The sequence below is a fragment of the Pterocles gutturalis genome, unplaced genomic scaffold, assembly GCF_000699245.1.
Source record: "Pterocles gutturalis isolate BGI_N339 unplaced genomic scaffold, ASM69924v1 scaffold34717, whole genome shotgun sequence".
In the NCBI taxonomy this organism is placed as follows: Eukaryota; Metazoa; Chordata; class Aves; order Pterocliformes; family Pteroclidae; genus Pterocles; species Pterocles gutturalis.
The window spans coordinates 9104-9664 of NW_010111395.1; the positions used below are offsets into that span (position 1 = coordinate 9104).

Sequence of the window (561 nt, forward strand, 5' to 3'; positions counted from 1 at the left end):
GGCGTCGAGGGACAGGGCAGGCCGGCAGCTGGCAGCAGAGGCAGCCCAGCGCGTGTGCTTCATTCCAGCCCCGTTTGCGACACCTTCTCTCTGGTTTCTCGCCAGTCTTTGATCCAGAACGACGTTGACCTGCGAGATACTCGGAAAAACTGTGACAAGGGCAATTTGCGAGTGAAACCTCAGCAAGGCACTGCTGTCTTCTGGTACAACTACCTGTCAGACGGAGAAGGTATGGGCTCGTTTCAGGACTCAGCTCTCGTGAGGGGTAGGACCGCAGGAGGTGACAGCCGTCATCGTCTTGCGGCGGCTGGGAGCTCAGAAGAGAGCCAAAGGGTGGTAGCTGCCTGCTAGTGGGAACTGTAGAGTCTGCTTGTCACCAGCTGGGTAGCAGCTTCCTGACTCTGAAAGGCCTTTGTTTACAGGCAGTAGGTCAGTGGCTCCTGATGTCTTTGGGGAACGGGACTAGCTAGCAAACAAAGACCTTGGCTGCACTAGCCACTGCCAGCTGCCTCCCATCCTGCTGTGCGAGCTGAAACTCCTGCTGGAACTTGGTCTGCAATT

The 561-nt window shown here is 56.9% G+C and overlaps 1 protein-coding gene across 1 annotated transcript in view; it reads left to right on the forward strand.

The window, feature by feature from the left end:
• The window catches only part of P4HTM (prolyl 4-hydroxylase, transmembrane (endoplasmic reticulum)), a gene marked incomplete at its 3' end in the record, with an annotated part of 8247 nt that extends 7982 nt beyond the window's left edge, over positions 1 to 265 (forward strand). The window contains 1 exon segment of the mRNA XM_010073720.1: positions 106 to 265. Coding sequence (XP_010072022.1) covers positions 106 to 265 — 160 coding nt within the window.
• Between the last annotated feature and the right edge of the window lie 296 nt (positions 266 to 561).